Source organism: Peromyscus maniculatus, chromosome 18 (assembly GCF_049852395.1).
Source record: "Peromyscus maniculatus bairdii isolate BWxNUB_F1_BW_parent chromosome 18, HU_Pman_BW_mat_3.1, whole genome shotgun sequence".
Classification (NCBI taxonomy): Eukaryota; Metazoa; Chordata; class Mammalia; order Rodentia; family Cricetidae; genus Peromyscus; species Peromyscus maniculatus.
Window position 1 is genome coordinate 3,821,768 of NC_134869.1, and position 16,403 is coordinate 3,838,170.

Genomic DNA, 16,403 nt, shown 5'->3' on the forward strand with positions numbered 1-16,403 from the left:
CTGCCAAGCCTGACAACCTGAGTTCAATCCCTGGGACCCAGGTGGTAGAGGAGAACCAACTTCCACAAGTTATCCTCATTTCCACTTGGTACCGCGCACACACACACACAAAATAAATACATGTAATTAAAAATAGTAAAGATAGCCGGGTGGTGGTGGAGCACGCCTTTAATCCTAGCACTCAGGAGGCAGAGCCAGGCGGATCTCTGTGAGTTTGAGGCCAGCTTGGTCTACAGAGCAAGATCCAGGACAGGCACTAAAACTACAAAGAGAAACCCTGTCTCAAAAAAACAAAACAACAACAACAAAAAATTAATTAAAAAAATAATAATAGTAATAATTAAAGATAAAAGAAATCCTCATGTATCTGGAAAGAAAGAAGTATCTTTTGTTGTTGCTGTTTTTCAAGACAGAGTTTCTCTATGTAGCCCTAGCTGTCCTGGAACTTGCTCTGTAGACCAGGCTAGCCAAACTCACAAGTGATCTACCTGCCTCTGCCTCCTGAGTGCACCACCACTGCCCAGCTTAAAGGAGTGCTGTTTAAATGGCTTAGCAGATAAGGGCAGTTGCCACCAAGCCTGATGGCCGGAGTTTGAGCATCAAGACCCACGTGATCAAAGGAATGACAACTCCCACAGGTAGCACTCTACCTCTACATGCACACATATAACCAAACACACAATAAATAAATAAATTTAAAAAACTTAAAATTCAAAAATTAGTTACAATAAAAATGTTGATATATTTTGAACCAAAATGATAAAGTGCAAAACTTATAGGATACAGCTAAAAAGTCCTGCTTAAAAGGAAATAGCTTTGAATAGCTATTATGAAAAAAAATCTAAGTAGTCCAGATCAAATACAAGCAAATCAATTTTTGTGGTTCTTAAATGTTTTCTTTTTTTAAAATGTTTAATTCTCTCTGTGTGTATGCATGGATTAAACAAACATAAATGCAGCTGCCTAAGGGGCAGAGGCATTGGATCCCCTATAGCTGGAAACTGGAATCAAATCTGGATCCTCTGCAAGAGTTCAGCATCTCTTACCTACTGAGCCATCTCTCCAGCCCCTCAATTTATTTGAAATATAAAAACATATCCCTCCCTTTACAACTGTGTCCAAGTGTAACCTCTGTAAATTAAATTCACAAAGAAATAGCACCCAAAATATTCTAAGTAAGAAAATGCAACTACCTGTATAAAAACATTACATCTATTGGTGAGGTCTTCAGCAAATTTATCCATCCTTTGCTCTTTAGATAACATAGACTCCATTTTCATCATCCATGAGCTCACAAAGACGTAGTAAGACTGCACATCTCTAGCAAAGGAAAACATTGAGGTTACTCAGAACACAAACAAAAATAATTTCCATTTCTTCATCCTGACAAAAGTAAAAGCATTCCTTCCAGCAGGAATGGTATGTTTCTGGCCTTCAAAAGAAATCCTATATGCATATGTAAATTACTAAACCTACAGATATTTACTGAGTGCCTATTCAAGCCAGGCACTAACTCCAGTACTGAGAATACAACAGATGAAAACTCCTGGCTCCATAAGCTTATATTCTAGAAAGAAGAGTTGTATAATAAATCAATAACTAAAGGCAAAGCAATTTTAAAATGTCTGGTAATACACGCTTTTTGGGGAGTGGGGGGATGGACCAGAGCCTGGAGTAGTTGTATAATTTTAAATAGGATGATCACTGTAGACCTGTAGTCTGGGTGATTTTGAGCAATGATGTGAACCAGATTGGTAGTGAGATGTGCAAACATGTCAGAGAAGAGAATTTAAGGAGTGTGAGTAACAAGTGCAGACATCCCAAGACTCTGGGAAAGCTATCCAGCTTGTTTAGGTAATAATAAACACCCAGTACGGCTGGAGCCCAAAGAGGAGGGTAAGAGCAGAACAGCAGGTCAGAGGTGGGGGTGGGGTGGGGTGGGGAAGGGTCTGGGGACGGCCTTGTGGAAAGCATGAACTTCAAGTCCTCAAGGGACCACACTGGACATGAATGGCCATTGACTCTGGCTGGTTTGAAGAGGATCGCTATCACTTTGGCTGACATGGTGACAATAAGCCACAGTGAGGTAACACCTATGGAACAACTGTAGCAATACGGGAGAAAGAACAACATCTTCAATGAGAGTAAGAACAGTGGATGTAGGGGCTGGAGGGATGCTCAGCAGTTAAGAGCACTTCCTACTCTTGCAAAAACCCGAGTTCAGTTTTCAGCACCCACATGGCAGCTCACAACTGGATTTCACAACTCCAGCTCCAGGGGATCAGACACCCTATTCTGGTCTCAGTGGAAACCTACATATGGCACACACAGTCAGACACATATAATTTTTTATTTTAAATCATTTTTAAATAAAAAAAGTAGAAGCAGCCAGAATCTGAATTTAAAAGCTAATGTGAATGCTCACACTATGCCAATCACTGTTCTAAGCTTGATACAAATTAGCTCATTCAAACCCCACATTAACCTTATGTAGCAGTTAGAACACCCAAGCCCCCAGCAGAGGACTTCAAGCAAGGTACAAATACACCCAGCCCCATGCCCCGTCACTGGAAGCTGAAAGTGTCCTTACCACTATCATTTGACTCCCCTGTCCAGATAAAGCGTGTGCCTTATCATGTACCCACGTTATAGGTGCTCTACTCCCCTGTCTATCTCAGTCACACAGTACAGGTCACATGTTAATTAAGTCTGCTTCATCACCATTCAATACCTCCTCTTCCCTGGGAAACCTTTCAAAGTAGACATCCCGTGCTCTGTCTGATAGGACTGCAGCCTCTTACACTTCAGGCCCCTGCAGTACTGGCTGCTTGTTAATAATTCTCCTTCCTGAAGAACCCTTCAATTCAGTGGTCCTACCTCTCTGTTCCTGCCCACCCTGGGCGTCTCTCCCCTTCTTTCCCTAAAACCTAACTATAGGGACTATGCTCTCGATTTTATAGAAGGTCAAACTGTGACACAAAGTAGCACACCCACATCAGACAACTCGTAAACACTGGAGTCAAGATTAAGCCCCTATCTGGGCCCCTTTCCCATCACAAGGCTCAAGAACAAACGCTGATCCTGTCTACTACTCAGGATAAACCCCAGCAGCAAACAAAAGGCAGCAAGACAGGGCAGGGGGGAGGGAGGAGGAAGGAGAAGGGCGGTAAAGAAACAGGAAAGGACAGGACTCACTGTCCAATGTTTGGCAGGCATGTCACATGGAAACTGAGACAGAAAAAACAACAACTCTGACCATGGTAATACATAATCAAAAGCACTCAACATCCTTAGGTGAGACACTTCGGATGAAGCAGAGGTTTCTGTCAGTTCTGCTGCAAGTCTTACAGCCACATGGCAGCTTATCATTGTCTCTTCAGGATAAAAAAAATTGAAACTGCTTCCAGTTTTAGCTTATTCTGTTATTAAGGGAGGGCATGGGCGTAGTTTTGTTTGGGAAGGGTCTGGCTGTGCAGCCCAGGGTGGCTTTGAACTTTTTATGTGGCCCACATTGGCTTCAAATTTGCAGTCCTGGAATTAAAGGTATACACAACCATACCTGGCTGCTTCAAATTTTGAAAACTATATTGACCGAATATAAATGGGCAAGTGTCTTACCAATTTGTTAGCTCCATTTTCAAGTATAAATGGGGAAATATTAAAGAAAAAATAATCCCCTACCCAGCAAAAAGTAGTATCAATATCTACACATCAACTTGAAGGGGTCACAAAAGCTCATTGCTCTAGCCCTCAAAGGCAGTTCTTTTCTGGTATCAAAATGGATCCACAAATAGTAAAAATGTTTTTACTTTTTTTACTCTGGACTGGGGTGTCAGGGGCACTGATGGCAGGAAGCAGAGAACGGTCCCCCAGCTCCCTTGAACTGTCTTCAGACAGCTGTCACTTTGCAGATTTCTCTCAAGTGACAGGACCAGCCCACTCCCACGTTTCACGTCATGAATTTTAGGTTTCTTTGGCACAACTGCAAGGAAAACTGAAAAACAACCATCCTTCTAGACCACGAAGCTCTTATACTGACTTTACAGGAATATGTTGAAACAAAAAAGCTTAGGGGTAGCTGGAGTAGTGGTACATTCCTTTAATCCTAGCACTAGAGAGACAAGAGGAGGTAGATGTCTCTGAGTTCAAGGCCAGCCTGTTCTACATGGTGAATTCTAGAACAGTCAGAGCTAGGTAGAAAGACTATCTTAAAAAAAAAAAAAAAAAAAAAAAAAAAAAAAAAAAACCTAATCAAATAAAAAAGCTGAAGGGTAAAATTTTGCCAGGTAAGGGGTCTTGGAAAAGAAAATATTCAATCTCCACCTACAAAAACTTCCTTCCCACAGCCTGCTGGGCTCCCAGCCATCCACACTGTCCATACGGCCACACACAGAGCACTGATGTGTGAGCTCACCAAGTTCACTTCTCTAAGTCTAACTCTTCCTCGTCTACGAGAGTTGGGGTGAATAGCCAAGAGAAGCACGTGACACATCCGACTTAAGAGCTGGGCTATGTGGCTCTGCCATCTGCTGTTAAAACGTCAACAAATCTAATCTCACCTATGAAGATGGAGCAGGGCTCCATGACTTGGTGGTCTTACAGTCTTTCATGCAATGCCTGCTGTGGCGTGCAAAGGCCTACTACAATGTGGGCAACTATCACAGTTAGTATCTGTCATCTTCCCTTCAAAGTACCGTTCAGCCTTCTGGAACCAGAGAGTTCAAATCCACTCCATCCTGATGCTGAATGCCTCTTCACATTCAGAGACACAGCACATTTTCCCTCAGATTTCTCTAAAGGTTGAAGACTCCTTATGGCTTAAAAAGAGAAGATAAGTTTCCCAGTCCCTCTAATAGCATCAATCCAGCTCTACACTACAAGACACTACAGCTTGTAGCCCTCTCCAAACTTTAAAACCTCCTGAGTTCCAACTCTAGCAACACATACACACAACAGAGACAGAGGACAAATAGATAGACAGACAGACAGACAGACAGACAGACAGACACACACACACACACACACACACACACACACACACACACACACACACACGTTCCCTCCAAACACCAGCTAACCAGCTATAATCTAAAAAGAAGTCAGTGCCATTGGGCACAATGGCACACACCTATAGCCCTAAGGCCTAGGAAGCTAAAGCAAGAGGAGTACCAGACTGTGAGGCCAGCCTGGGCTGCATAGAAAATACCAACCCAGACAGCAAGATCCTGTCTTAAAGGGAAAAGGGGAAATTCAGTGAAATTCTGGAAGCACCAACTCCTTGGTGGAGCTAAGTCTGTAACCTGGCACTACTTGTTAATACAATCCAAGTGTGGACTAACATTTTAAACAACTCCATCAATCTAAAAGAATGGCAGACTTCTATGAATTAAAGTTCCAACAACATTTTTATTTAACATACTGCTATTAAAACCTGGTATCTGTCTTTCTGCTTAAATCCATGTCTTTAATCTAAATGGAAACATTGTCTCCCCAATTCTGTTTCAGGGCACAGCACTGCTGGTACCTGCCCTGAGTAAACCTGCATAAATCAACTTTCTTCATCCACTGACCTATAGTTAAGCACAGGACACAGAGTCCTCAGACAGCTTAAGGGATCTCTGGAATGCTGGGCATCTGTCTTCCTCTCCCTTGTGCAGCAGAAGCCCAATTTCACCAAATTACCTATTTCTTTCTTTCTTCTGTGGGGGCTGGGGGTTTCAAAACAGGGTTTCTCTGTGTAGCCCTGGCTGTCCTGGAACTCGCTCTGTAGACCAGGCTGGCCTCGAACTCAGATATCTACCTGCCTCTGCCTCTGCCTCCTGAGCGCTGGGATTAAAGGCCTGCACCACCATTGCCCTGCACCAATCATCCACTTCCATTGATGGTGATAAGGTACATGACCAACACAAGGCAATGACAGAGTCCCAAAGCATTCCCATTAAACTAGATCCAGGTTAACATGTTAGCAATGTACTCAAATTAGAATAGTTCATTATAAAGCTGAGTGATGGTAAATATTGGCACTCTTTGTATAATTTTCTGTTTCATGAATTATTGAAAGGTACACAGTAAAAGATTAAAAACACACAAATAAAAGGACTGGGGATGGAGCATGGGGATACACTTGCCTAGGACTGCATGAGGTCCTGGGTTCAATACCTGGCATCATTAAGTAAATAAAAAAGTAAATTTAAGAAGAAAAAAAAATTGTCTTTCTAGAAGCAGGACTGAGTTACAGGAAAGACTTGAGCTAGAGAAAATTACTTTTAAATTTTAGCTTTTGGGACTTTTGATTATCTGCACACATTAACTCTCATAAAGCATAAATTAGAAATAGTTCTAGCCTGGGAGATGGCTCAACAGGGAAAGGCACCTCCACCGAACCTGACACTCTAAGCTTGACACAGGGACCCAAGCAGGCGGAGAAAACACACAACACATAGTTTTAAAAAGAAAAGGGAAAATGAAAGTTCTTAGAAAGTCAACCTGTGGACTGGAGAGCCAGCTCACTGATGGCACTTGCCACACAGCCTGAGGACCAGAGTCAGGATCCAAGCACTCACCACCCACATGGGAGAAGAGGCAACTCCTGCAAGCTGTCCTGTCTTTTACACATGTACACCTAGATGCTCTAAATAAATTATAAATAGGTATAAAAAACAAAGACTCATCTGGAGACTGTACAACGTGGTCTCTTAGTATGCACACTTCATCTTGTGACAAGTACTTTCTAAACAAGGTATCTAAACCCTTCCTTTACAGTTCTTTTATAAAACTTACTTGGTAAGTGACTGAGCTTTCTGCTGCAGGAAGGTATCCCTGTGAATTTTAATGGCTTGAAGACTTTTTCTGTCTAGAAGTTTGGCAGCTGCTGGCATTTTATGAATCAGAAAATTATCAGGAAACCAAATAATATTGGCAGTTAAAGTGATGGCTGGCACCTGAAATCAAGGGAAGAGAGAAAATTATAGAATGCAGGTCCAACAATAATGTGCTTAGTGTTATAATACACTGAGAATGAGTTCAAGACAAAGTAACTACCAAAATCTCAATATATTACAAGTCAAGTATCTTTTCCCCAAGTGTCTTATTGTAGAAAGAATGAAAGCATTCCTACAGTTGGTGCTGAGTATAACTTTATTCTGACTAAACATTAACACACACACAGATTTCACAGTAATTAATAATATTATAAAAAGCAAAATGAAATTCATCCCTTCATGACTTTATTGCCAGGTCATAGTATTAATATTATACTACTATATTATTATTAATAATATACTACACACAAACTAAGTTTCAATTCTGAAGCCAAGTCATATCATGGAAATAGCACAAAAGAAGATCAACAATGTAAAATGTTTCTACTTTACTAGTAAGAAAGAGGGCAAGAGGAGAAAACAAAACGAAGAGGAAGGCAGAGTCATGTCAAAAGTACTAACAGGATGCCAATGTGACCAGGGTGTGCGTATGTAAGGCGCACTTCTGCAATGCCAGCACTCAAGAGGCTGAGGCAGAAGGATTGCTGAGACTGAGGCCAGCCTTTGCTACACAGCAAGACCTTGTCTCAAAAATAAAGCAAACAGAAAGTTAATGCACATCACTGCTTTTATTTTTTGCATGTATGTGTGGTATGCATGTACACCTTTTCGTATGTGGGTACACACAAGTGGGTACACCCAAGTGCACACACGTGTGTATTGAAGCCCATGGTTGACACTAGGGAGTCCCCCTCCACTGTTCACCTCATTCATCCCGAGTTCTACGACACATGCTAGTTTGTATCCCTAGCTCAGAAGACATCATCTCTGCCTTCCCAGTGCTGGACTGAAGGTGGGCTGCCATGTTTACATGACATTCAGTGAGTTCTGGGAACCTGAACTCCAATCCTTACAGTGTACTGCAAGCACTAATCCATGACGTCATGATGCCTCCTCCCCAGCTCTACTGTTTTTTTTTTAAACACAGTTACATTTCATAAAAGGTAACTTGTTTTTTTTTTTAATTAACTTCTTCTTAGCACTTTTAGGTAACTAGCTTTATCAAAATTTACATCACAATTGAAAATACAAAGTTTCAAGTTCTTACCTTCTTACAAATGTCCAATAAAGACTTATAAAACTTTTTATCAACAGTTCGAAAAATCTGGAAGTGCAGTACAAAGAGCCCACAAATTCCAACATACTTGTCTCTCTGGTCAATTTCAGAAGGTTCACCTTATAAAGGAACAACATAAAATACAACAAACTAGTCAAATCAGGCGTTTAAGGAAATACAAACTTGATAAACAACTCAAACACGAAATTCACATTACCAAGTTTGGCTTCCACATTTGCAAAAATTGAGCGAATGCTATGTGCAAATTCTTCCGCAAAAGTGCTATTTTTCGACACAGATATTCCTCCATTGAGAGAATCAAACTGCTGTTCAATACAAGCCTGGTTAGGAAACATTTGAAGAGAAATTCAGACTCGCAGTAACAAACAAACTACCAAACACCTAGGTAAGGTGAACTGCTTTTGTACTCATTTTAACTACAAACCGGGTCTCATGCTCTTTAATATCTGAACGCTGTGATGGGGTGTGTGTATGTACTGGCAGTGAGCGCCATCATCCGGCACTCAAACCCCAACTGAAGAGATCCAAGTGAAGCTCAGAGAGGAATAGAAGAAATCACTGCTCGTGTACTGGAAATTTTTTTTTTCTTTCTCTTTTTTGTGGGGGGTGGGAGGGAGAAAGGATCTATGTAGCCCTGGCTGTCCTAGAACCTGCTATGTAGACCAGGCTGGCCTCGATCTCAAAGATCTGTGTAGATGAATTTCTAAACAGTCTTATTAAATAAGAAACACAGAGCCAAATATAGGGGTAAAAGCCATAGAGATCAGGGAAATAGTGAGAGTCACCAGCTCACCTTAGCTCACCATGTTGCCATAGCTTCCCAAGAGAGAGCTACTTCCTGTCTACTCAGGCTTTTATTGCCTTGCTGTTCTGCCCTCTCACTGGCTCTCAGCCCAGCCACCTCACTTCCTTGTCACTGCCTGTCTATACAGACCTCCAGGTCTCTATGGTTGATACTGGGATTAAAGGCGTGTCACCGCGCTTGGTTGTTCCCTAGTGTGTCCTTGAACACACAGAGACTCTGCTTGCCATGTGATAGATTAAAAGCGTGTGCTACCACTGCCTGACTTTTGCTTATGGCTGGCTATGTCCTCTGATCTCCAGGTAAACTTTATTTATTAACATACAAATAAAATATCACCAAAAATCTTCCTGTCTCTTCCTCCCATGTGCTGGGATTAACAGTGTGTTCCACCACATCAGCTAAAAGCATTTTCAAAATTGTATATGTACAAGTGTGATGCCTGCATGTATGTCTCTGTACTACATACATGAACCACCTACAGAGGGCAGAAGAGGGTGTCAAATACCTTGCAGCCGGAGTTACTGATGGTTGTGAGCCAACATATGGGTGCTAGGATCTCTCCAGCTGCAACATCTTTTTTTTTTTTTTTTTTTAAAGTACCCTTTAGGAGTATCCATCCATCCATCCATCCATTTATTTTATAATTACTTTCTTAGCATTTCTTCCCCCCTCCCCTTTTGGTCAGGGTCTCACTCTGTAGCCCAAGCTGTTCTCAAATTTATAATCCTGCTTGAATTTCCCAAGTGCTAGGAGATAATGGGCATGACCCACAATGCCCAGCTCCTAGCATACTCTATATGTAGAAATGTCTCCAGAAAAAAAAAAAAAAAAAAGAGCAAAAATAACTACATTTAACATCTAAGAGATTAATAAACTCATTTGAGGCCAATCTGTTCAAATTGTGCTAATGAAAAATACTAAGCCTAACTCCGAAGCAGACAAAAGAGAACACAGTATCATTTCTAGCAGGACATCACCCGTCAGTACTGCTGAGGTACTGCTTCTGTGTTGTCAATACATCGAGGAACTAAGAGGTATCATGTTTCTAAGTGATTTTAGTAATTTCAATTCAGAAGGTGTTATCTGTGCACATTCACTGAGTGCACAGGAATTGACTAAGCTTTTGTGTTGTCTTGATTTGGGTTTTGATTTGTTCCTTGCAGGCCTGGGGATTAGATCTAGGACCCTGAGCATGCCAAAGAAGTGAGTACCCTACCACTCAACTGCATCCTCAGCCCTTCAGACTTTTTAATCTTAAAATCTAAATCTAGAAGCTAGTAACAAACATAATATTTAATGCAAGTTACTATGTCTTAGATTTTAAAGTCCTTAGATTTTTGTCTTTACTTTCGAGATGGGGTCTCATTCTGTATCTCAAGGTGACCTAGACTTCACTCTGTACCCCAGGCTGGCCTTGGAGTCTTGGATAGCTTCCTGTGTGCTGGGATTATAAGGGTGCATCACCATGTCTGACTCAGTTTTTATATTTTTGCACAGTTTAATTTAAAAACCCTCTTTATACGTAACTTTTCATTTTGTTTACTATTAGATACTGAGTTATGCTTTAATATACTAATAATGAAATTTTTTTTATAAGCCAAAGCACTTTCTAAAGAAAAGAAATTTGAAAGTGTACAAAAGTGTCCCACTGTACTTCTGAGCTGCACCAACCTCCACTTACCTGGAATATCATTCCATCAAGTAACTGCCCTTCCAGCTTCAGCAAGAACTTTTCAAGTGGCTTTAATTTTTCTTCCTGAATCCCAAATTTTGAAGGGTTGTGATGGACAGACTTCAGTAACCTTGTAGGAGATTTAAAGAAAGATACATCTTACATCTATCTAATAAATTCTTAAAAGCTAAACATATTCCAAGAAACTAAATTTTGTATTTATTATTACTTGGCGCTCCACACTAGAAAATGTGAATGGAGCAATGCCAATAAAATTTTTATGCTTTTTTTTTAACCATCTTATATTCAGTTGCCTATTGCTCTGTATAAACCAAGTACTTAGTGACTACTTATAAACTGAATAAGAATTTAAAAGAATGTCCCAGGGTATGTAATAAGATGAAATGAAATGCAAGGCAAAAATTTCCACTTGAACAGAACCCAATGGGGAAAGAAAATTTAACCACTCTATAACATGTTGAGAATGCTCACTTATATCAAGCTTATAAAAACTCATCTAAAAACGGAGCAGACTGTCTTCATGAAATTACTGGACATGACAGTGCTGGAGGATTATTTCAGTGATTAGGAGTTGAGCTGCTCTTGCACAGAAAACCCGAGTCCAGTTCCCAGCACTCTCATCAGGTGGCTCACAACAGCCTGTGACTCTGGCTCCAGGGAATCCAACTCCCTCTTCTGGTCTCTCTAGGCACACACAACCATGTGCAGACATACATGAAGACAGGCAGACACAAACATATACACACAAATAAAAAGAAATGGTGGACACGAATTCCTTTTCAACATAGATCTCTAGGTCTTGCTAAGAATATGAATAATCTGCATTTGTTTAGTTTTTACCAGAACTAACACATGAGCCATACAAACTATTGAAAATATTAGTTGGCGTACCTTTTGTACATAGTCCAGTGGTCTTTCAGTGTCACATGATTATCAATAATTTCATCCAGGGTAAGCAAAACTGTTAGCAGTTCTCCCAAGTGCTCATACATAGTCTGTCAAAAAACCTTTAATGATTATCATTTAGTCACTAGTTAGAAGTCTCATGTGAACATTTAAAGCAAAACACGTTTGGGTTCATTATTAAATTAGTGAAAAGAGGCATCGATGGGTTTACTAACTACAGATCTGAGCTTCAAATGGTACTAGCCTACACAGAGTATATTTTACCTCATATTTCTTCCGTAACTGTGACCCTGCAGATGTGTTCACTGACAACAGAAAATCTGCAGTGGAACACTACTGGGAAAACTACAAGTGCCAGTTCATAGTAAGAGCTGCCTCGTCAACTACACAGACCGAGGGGAACACAGAAACAGGAATGGGGATGCTCGCATTATCATACTTCCTAATCACACAAATTCCAAAGTCAAATAGAAAATTAACTTTTACCTGAAAATGAACTCCAGTTGTCTCTATAATTTTGGGTCCTATCCTATAATAAAATAATACCCAAGTTACAAAAAAAAAAAAAAAAAAATCCTTTATGGTCACAGTTCATTCTAAATTCAAGAATCAGTACAAGAGCAGAAACTCTTTGAATTGTAATATGTATTTATCTTCAAGTAGCAGGCAATACCATGCCTGGGCTACCCCTGCTGTGCTCCATTCATGAGTCAAGCCCTGACAACTGGCCAGAGACCTGAGGTTTTTAAACCTAAAGGATGAGCCTTGGCATAAAAAGTAAGAGGAAACAAACTTGATAAATCAATTTCTCAGTTACCAACTATCATCTGTTGACTCTATCAACACTGGTACCTGGGAAAAGACCTTAAGAACAAGTCAGACTCATTAAAGCATTAAAAAAAGCATTAAAGCAATGCATCAGGCTTCTAGGGCTTTACCACACTTACTTCCTACAACTTTCTCAAATCATGCAGTACTTATATATCAAACTACATATAAAGTATTCCAGAATACAGAATGCACATTTAAAATTGAACTAAAAAAATCTTTAAATATTATCTTTCTATAGCAGGACTAAGGAAGAGAGTCCTCAGGATTCCACCCAGAGTATGGGGCTACCACTCATTTGCATTGAGTGTGGGGGTGTGGGGTGACCACTCATTTGCACTGAGTGTAAGGGTGTGGGGGGACCACTCATTTGCATTGAGTGTGGGTGTGTGGGGTGACCACTCATTTGCATTGAGTGTGGGGGTGTGGGGTGACCACTCATTTGCATTGAGTGTGGGGGTGTGGGGTGACCACTCATTTGCATTGAGTGTGGGGGTGTGGGGTGACCACTCATTTGCATTGAGTGTGGGGGTGTGGGGAGACCACTCATTTGCAGAGTGTGTGGGGTGTTGTGGTGTGGAGTGACCACTCATTTGCACTGAGTGTGGGGGCGTGGGGGTGTGGGGCGACCACTCACTTGCTCCTCACATAATGATCACTTTGGTGAAGAGCCAGAAAACACAAACACCAGTTGATCAGAAGCACATCAGAGTGAAGTGGAACATGTACCTCACCCACTTATAGACTATGACACAGATGGTACAGTAGGAACAATGGACTGGCGACCACAAAGAACAGTACCAAAGCTGCCATAAGATCTTGGAAATGCCACCTCTGGGTCTGGGCTCTCATTAAAGTGTGAGTCATATTCCTCAGCAGTGTACAGTAGATGAAGAGAAATTAATACAAAGAACTGATCAAATGTTAGATATAATTTCTGGTGATAAAAACAGCAAGGGCACTATGAAAATTTGGTCAGTTTTCTTAATTTCGGGGACATCTCACGTGGAAGATCGTAAGAATTTTAAGTTCTTTTTCAGTGTAGACTGCCTACACTGGCTCCATCCCCAAGACTGGGTAGTTTAAGGAAAGTTACATGACAATTAAATGTATGCAGGAAAAAAAACCACACTACTCGTGAACTAATTCTCTATCAGCTTTTTTTCTATCATGAAACCTCTTTAAAATTCTTGGGCCAACACTCTCACACAGACAGAAATCAGGTTCACGAACTTAGTGAAAACTGCATTTCTTTAGTGTATAAATACGCACATTTAAAAAAAAGGAATACACATCTCCAGCAGTATCTAGACATCCTAAGCGTACATACTGAGTAAATAAATGAATAAAAAGCTATTTTAAATAATTACTTTTCCAAAAAGTTCTTCCTGCTATTTCATAAAAGCCAAAACAATTCTAAAGTGCATTACTTGTTGCTGATATACAGAGCAGCCAACTGATGGATGACATTCATCACCACTTCATAGCACCTGGTAACAAAACAGGACAGCTCCTGAAATGACAAGGTGAGTGCACATTACAGGGCTGAATGTTTCCAGTCAGCTCTCCAGCTGCCTGCAGCAGACTTAGGAGCCCTCAATCAGCCCTTCTCTGGCCTCCTGACACCTCTGTGCCCTGCTTTTCACCACCCCATCTAAGCCAACTGTTTGAGTCACTCATGCAACTCCTAAACCGCAGGGACAACTCACCCTTCCCTGCAAGGTAACAAAGATAGCAATCTCCACTTGTCACTAAACTTCATTTGTTATCTTTAATCACAGACATAGCTTGGCACACATCAAGTGCAATAGCACTTACCCCAAAGACGTGTATCGATAATCATTAATTCAGATCACTGTGCCCAGACCTGAAAATTTGTTTACAGGAGCTCTCAACTTTTAACCTTACAAAACCAATTTCCACCTGAAATACTTAAAACCTTATGAAATCTTCATCTGTTCTAAACTGTAAGCCTTGAGCAAGACGTTTTGTGGCTTTTATGTGCTAGTCTTCCCCAACACCAAGAGCAGTTTCACACATGCATGCACAGAAAACACACACGTCTATACACACACACACACACAGAGACACACACACACACACACACACACACACACACACACACACACACACACAGCTCACCAAACACATCAGATGAATTCTGGACAGTGAACTTTTTACACAGTTACTAGTGAGAGACCTATACACAATCTGAAGTCTTTGAAAATAAAAATAATGTGTAATTTTTTTTAAACAGGTTTTTGCTACATAGGCCAGACTACTCTTCAACTCAGTGTCCTAACTCAGCCTTCTCAGTGCTTGGAGTGCTATGATACAGGCATTACCAATGTGCTAAATACCAGGTTTTAACTTCAAACAGCTCATTTTACATTGGTTGTTAAACTTCTGAAGGTTAAACGATAGCAGGAAAATAAAAACACAAACACAGCAAAAAGGCAGAAGTAAGTGCAGATACAGAAAGATTCCCTAAGACAGAAGTAGAACAAATCAATGAAAAGATTGTCAGGTGGTATAAAAAAGCAAATCCAGATACACCCATTTGTCACTTTCCCCCAGATACTTTAGAAGCACCATTAGCTCGCTCAGCTGTTTTACAGACACCAGAGTGTTCTCGGACAACCATAAGGCTACTGTGCAACTAAACAAGGCTCTATGGGAGCAAGCTTCTGCATTAGTTCTCCTGGGGTGTGTGTGTGTGTGTGTGTGTGTGTGTGTGTGTGTGTGTGTGTAAGAGTTTATAATAAAAGTATTCAAAAAATTGTTTCTTTTTCAAGTATGTATGTGTGTGCCTGTGCGTAGGTATGCACATGGAGGCCAGAGGCATTGGATCCCTAGAGATGAAGTTTCGTGTAGTTGTAAGACCCTGATAACCAGTGTAAGGAACTGAACTGGGGTCCTCTGGAAAAAAATACATGCTCTTAACCAATGAACCAAAACAAGCTTTCCAGCACACAAAAAAAAAGTTTTTGAATTTTTATCTTACTTTTTATGTGTATGGTCTCATCTACATGTATGTCTATGCACCAAGAATGCCTGGTGCCCAAGCTAGAAGAGGGAATTGGGTCCCTCCAAAATGGAGTTATAAACGTGGTTGTGTGTTGGGAATCAAACCCCAGTCCTGTGGGAGGAGCAGCCAGTGCTCTTCATGGCTGAGCATCTCTCCAGTCCCCCAAACACATTTTAAACTTAAAAAGATAAGTTGTCCATAAATGAAATTATACAAATCCCATTAAGACAATCTATTAAAACAAATTTAAACAACTGTTCACATCTCTCGATGTTCCCCTAAAATCCCTTAGAAACCATTCCAGAGTTATGATCTCCTACACTATAATCCCATGCTAAATAACTATTTCACTCTCTGAGTACGAGCCCTCAGCATCGAATGTTTCAGAACTTTTCAATCATGTGTAATCTTTATGCAAAATTAAAGAGAAGACTCAGCCAGTCATAGTGATGCACACCTTGAATCTCAGATTGTGAAGAGGCAGAGACAGATGAATCTCTTATAAGTTTGAGGAGCCTACTCTACATAGTGAGCTCTAGAACAGCCAAGGCTACCTCAGAAGACCCTGTCTCAAATAAATGAATCGATGGCTCAAGAGAAGTAAAACAAAGCAGTTACCTGTAAGAAGGAAACGAATCTCCCCATCTGAATCTGGCAGTCCCCTTCCACCATGCTGGAGTCTGCAGCTTAAAGAGCAGTGTGAGGTTTAGTTCAAGTGTTTATCTAAATTCAGCCACAGAGACACAGTTCTTTCACTGGTGCACAGGACCAAAAACACTGGACTTTTACACCGAAGGGGAAACTGGCACGGTCATAAACCATACACACTTTCAAACAGCCACGCCTCACCACCAAGTGAACCCCAAACTGGTCCAGTCACAGGACCTTCTCACTGATGAAACAACAAACACCAGTCCTAGAGAATTTGCTGCCATGACTCTACTTTTCACTTGTTTAACCAAACCAGTGAAGCAACGAAAAAACTGAATGCTAGGAGCTGGAGAGCTGGCTCAGCAGTTGAGAGC

General features: G+C 40.8%; 1 protein-coding gene across 5 annotated transcripts in view; it reads right to left on the reverse strand.

Annotated features, from left to right (window-relative positions):
* Nucleotides 1-16,403, reverse strand: part of Washc4 (WASH complex subunit 4) — a 66,908-nt gene that overhangs the window by 36,728 nt on the left and 13,777 nt on the right. For 4 of the 5 annotated variants that reach the window (XM_076554464.1, XM_006993051.3, XM_076554465.1 and 1 more), the window contains 9 exons: nucleotides 15,997-16,064; nucleotides 13,781-13,863; nucleotides 12,009-12,051; nucleotides 11,508-11,611; nucleotides 10,605-10,725; nucleotides 8,315-8,438; nucleotides 8,089-8,216; nucleotides 6,781-6,941; nucleotides 1,194-1,320 (listed from right to left, as the gene is read on the reverse strand). In XM_076554464.1, coding sequence (XP_076410579.1) covers nucleotides 1,194-1,320; nucleotides 6,781-6,941; nucleotides 8,089-8,216; nucleotides 8,315-8,438; nucleotides 10,605-10,725; nucleotides 11,508-11,611; nucleotides 12,009-12,051; nucleotides 13,781-13,863; nucleotides 15,997-16,064 — 959 coding nt within the window. Of the gene's footprint in view, nucleotides 1-1,193; nucleotides 1,321-6,780; nucleotides 6,942-8,088; nucleotides 8,217-8,314; nucleotides 8,439-10,604; nucleotides 10,726-11,507; nucleotides 11,624-12,008; nucleotides 12,052-13,780; nucleotides 13,864-15,996; nucleotides 16,065-16,403 lie in introns of those variants that run through there. The other variant, XM_015986563.2, reaches the window with a different exon arrangement.